Here is a 4,195-nt window from a genome sequence, read left to right on the forward strand (position 1 = left end):
TTTAAGATCTCAAACTCTAGAATTTTCAGTTTAGGTAAAAGCTTTGCAAGAGCTAGTGCTTTCAGAGGGTTTACTGTAAGAGAAATTTCATTATTTAGCTATTTGAGATTATGAATTCAGTTTTCTATTATAAAAACGTGTGTTGATAAAGGCGTACCTAAGGCATAGTGTGAAGGATAACAAGGAAGATTCTAGTCAGAGAAATTCTACTGAATTCGAAAGGAAAGTTATCTTTCTACTTTGTCCAGATGGTAAAGAAAGAAGGCAATCAATAATTATTGACTGTTTATTTTGCCAAGCAAGATGCACATTATCTCATTAGCTCTAGGAAGCACTTACTATCAGCACAATTTTACAGTGAAGGATGCTTGGGAATGTTAAATATCTTGATAAAGATTCTAGAGCTGATAAGTGGGAAACCAGCATTCAAGCCTAAAACATGAGAACCTGCATTCTTTTTTTAAATTTAATTTAATTAATTTATTTTTTATACAGCAGGTTCTTATTAGTTACCTATTTTATGCATATAGGTGTATATATGTCAATCCCAATCTCCCAAAGAGAACCTGCACTCTTAAATGTGCATTCTCAATGCTTTGAAATAGATGGTGCTTTCAATACTTACAAATCCCTTATGAGATAGGTTTTCCCATTCTATAGATATGATTATCGAAGCTTAAAATGTTTAAAACTTGTCCTGTGTCACTCAGTAAGGGGTAGGGCTGACACTGAATCTCATACTTGTCTACTTTCAAAGTCCATGTGTTTTCCACAATGTCTTCCAAGACAGCGTCCTGTTAATTGTCTCGCATATGCGGCTAATAGTAAGTGATGATGTTCAGAAGTGACTGAAAAACTAGCAATAATAGTAAAAGCTCATTTTCAAAACTTCATGGTGTCACCTATGTGCTTAGCAAATATTGTTAAAATGACGTATTGACCAATAAAATGTCAGGAAATTTCGTATAAATTGGCCAAGAGTGTGAGGGCAACTTCAAAACTTGATTTGACAATATTCACTATATCAGACTCTCATTCAATTCCCAGCAAAATGAGGGGTTTCATTTATACTTTGTTTCTCTTCTCTCTCCTGCTTGCCATCTCAGAAGTGAAGAGTGAAGAATCCAGGAAGCTCTGCGGGCTCGAGTACATACGAACTGTCATTTACATCTGTGCCAGCTCCCGGTGGAGAAAGCACCTGGAGTCGATCCTGCAAGGTCAGCAAGGTAACATGAACGCATATGACTCCCTCATTTATTATTATTTTTTAAGGCTTGTTTTAATAACTGTTTCTCTAGTTACTGCTAAGCCACTTCTATATCAATCTGGAGGATTAATTATCGAAATAAACAATTTGGCTTGGGAAGGAGGTGAGCTTGCTACCTTTCAAAAAATAAGGACCTTGTTTTCTTTAGTCCCCGGCTTGAAATGATTTGATTGCATAACTACTTCGATGAGCTCAGCATCTATGGCAGGTGCTGGGGGGGTGGGTAGAGAGAAGCATGTGATTTCAAGGGTCATGTTGGAGCAGCAAGATTTTCACACGCGGATAATTATAGAATATAATAAGTTGGCATTCAGGCAAGTGCTAAATAAGAATGGAAGGAAGGAATCTAACTTTTATTGAGCACTTATTACATGCCAGGCAGTTTCATGGGCAACATTTCATTCAGTCTTCCGATAAGGATCCTTTGAAGTAAGTAATATTACCACCATTTACCATTTTACTGAGGACAAATTTGTTCACCCAGCTAGTAAGCAGGGTGGTTGGGAAGCAAACCAGATCTTTCTGGCTTCAGAGCCGAGGTCTCCTGTTTACTCTATACTGCGTCTCAGGTGGGGAAAAGATGGTGGTAGTGTGTTGTAATAAATGACACTACCGTGGAGGTGGTGGTATTTGACGGAGGCCCTAAGGGTGTGTAGGGTTTGGGAGTTATGGGGAGTGGGATGGGAATTCTAGCAGTAGGAACTGTCTGATCAGAATTTTAAAGGTGGGAGTGCACCTAATGTGTTTCAGAAACAGAGAGGGGGGTGACTTCACTACATTTCTTCATTTTCCAATTCAAGTAACTTAGAAGTTGGCATTTTTCTCCTACTAATCCTATATTAAAGTGTGATGTATAATTTATTTAAGATTCTATTTTAATAATTGTGTTTATTATGTTTTATAATAAAAGTAAAAAAGAAAAACATGTTTACATAATAAATGTTGCAACCACACATATGATATGAAAACTTTACAGGTTTCAATTTGGTTTAAAATGACTGGTAAATAAAAAGATTTTGGAAAATGACCCAGAGATTTTGTATTTTGGTGGACTAATGTCTTGAAAAATTATGAACTTACCACTCTTACTTTAATAATGAGAGGTTCATAGTTACTAGATGTTAATAAACAATAAGTGTTTTTAATCTCAAGGGAGTAAACATAATTTACCAGACTGACCATAATTTATCAATCTCCGGCAAATCAGAATACAATAGAAAAAATACATTTTGAATATCTTTAAAATATGTGGGGCAATGGAGTGTATGTCTGTATAAGGCTATCTCTTTCGACACCACTGACTTCATAATACTGTTTATTTAACCTTTCACAGGTTTTCAGATATTTTCCCATACATTATTTATTTGATGCATTACTGGCTTATCAATCAGCATTCATTCATCTAAATGTTTTCTGGTGCTTGCCAGTGTGCTAAGGTGCTGATAAGTAAGTTTGAACGAAGTTAAAGTGAGAAAGGCTTATACATGGACTTCGGGAACAACACTGATAAAAACAGTTGGGCCCACTTTTAATTTGCAGACATAGAGGTTTAAATCTCCACTTCCTTACTGATCAGCTTTGCAGGGCATACACAGGATTATTATTATTATTTTTTTTAAAAATTAAACAGGGTTATCAGATTTCCAGTTAAGCTTAGTGTTTTAAATTTATTTATTTATTTATTTATTTAGGGCTGTGTTGGGTCTTCGTTTCTGTGCGAGGGCTTTCTCTAGTTGTGGCAAGTGGGGGCCACTCTTCATTGCAGTGCGCGGGCCTCTCACTATCGCGGCCTCTCTTGTTGCGGAGCACAGGCTCCAGACGCGCAGGCTCAGTAGTTGTGGCTCACGGGCCCAGCTGCTCCACGGCATGTGGGAATCTTCCCAGACCAGGGCTCGAACCCGTGTCCCCTGCATTAGCAGTCAGATTCTCAACCACTGCGCCACCAGGGAAGCCCCCACAGGATTATTTTTTGTTTGATTGTTTTTGTTGATAGAATGTAACTAATACTTTTGGAAGCCACTGGTCACTGTGCAGAGGTAGCCAGGACAACAGAAGTCAAGCCCTGACTTGGCTGCTAACTGGCCAAGTGATATTGGTTCTGTCACTCCTCCTCTCTGCACCCACATTTCCTCTTCTGTAAAATGAGGAGGGTGGATATGACTGAGTTCTCCCTAAAATATCTAATCTCTCTGAAACCCCAGACCAATGTTAAAAAAAAATCAACTGCAAGATTCAATTTCCTTCCAGAAATCCAATGCATTTCCCCCAGAGTAGAACTTGGTTGCTGCCTTTGTCAGAGCTCTCTAAGGAAGTATTGTTTTTTCCCTTCCATATAGCTGAGAGAGGAAACCGCTTCCAGCTGCCTAATGAACAGGAGATTTCTGAGGAAAGCCCAGTGCAAAACCTTCGGAAGACGGATTCCTCGGGGGGAGGAAAGTCTTCAGGGTGAACAGCTGCCCACGGAAGGGCTTTGGAGGTCAAAGAAGTATTCGGTGATGTCAAGACAAGACTTGAAAAAGTTGTGCTGAACCGAAGGCTGTTCTGTGTCTGACTTGAGCGCTCTTTGTTAGGACAAGCAAATCCCCAAGGATGGCAGAATTTTAGCACATGTTTAATCACAGTGTTTTACTTCCCAGAACAATACTCACATTGTGTCATTAAACTAATGGCTTTTGGGTAGGCAATCCTTCTTTCCTAAATGTTGTGGATGGTTGGCTAAAACCACAACGAGGTCTAGTTTCTCCCATTGCCAAGGTGAATGCACTGTTCTTTCCAAATTTTAACTAATCCTTTGAAATTTTAAATGCTGTGCAAAATTGCAATAAAAATTCCATAAAGCAAGCTTACTGTGATTTTTCTGTTTTTAAAACAATTTTAAAGAACTTTAAAACAGTAAACCAAAAATGTTGATGGTAAAAAAAAAACCTT

At 38.3% G+C, this 4,195-nt stretch overlaps 1 protein-coding gene across 1 annotated transcript; it reads left to right on the forward strand.

Moving 5' to 3' along the window:
- Window positions 1-1,051: 1,051 nt before the first annotated feature.
- INSL5 (insulin like 5) lies at window positions 1,052-3,837 on the forward strand (the record flags this gene model as incomplete). Its single annotated transcript, XM_081224601.1, is given in 4 exon segments — window positions 1,052-1,226; window positions 3,604-3,692; window positions 3,694-3,792; window positions 3,796-3,837. Coding segments are annotated over 4 exon segments (405 nt in total).
- Window positions 3,838-4,195: the final 358 nt, after the last annotated feature.

This window comes from Mesoplodon bidens (genome assembly GCF_964165515.1).
Source record: "Mesoplodon bidens genome assembly, chromosome: 2".
Taxonomy (NCBI): domain Eukaryota; kingdom Metazoa; phylum Chordata; class Mammalia; order Artiodactyla; family Ziphiidae; genus Mesoplodon; species Mesoplodon bidens.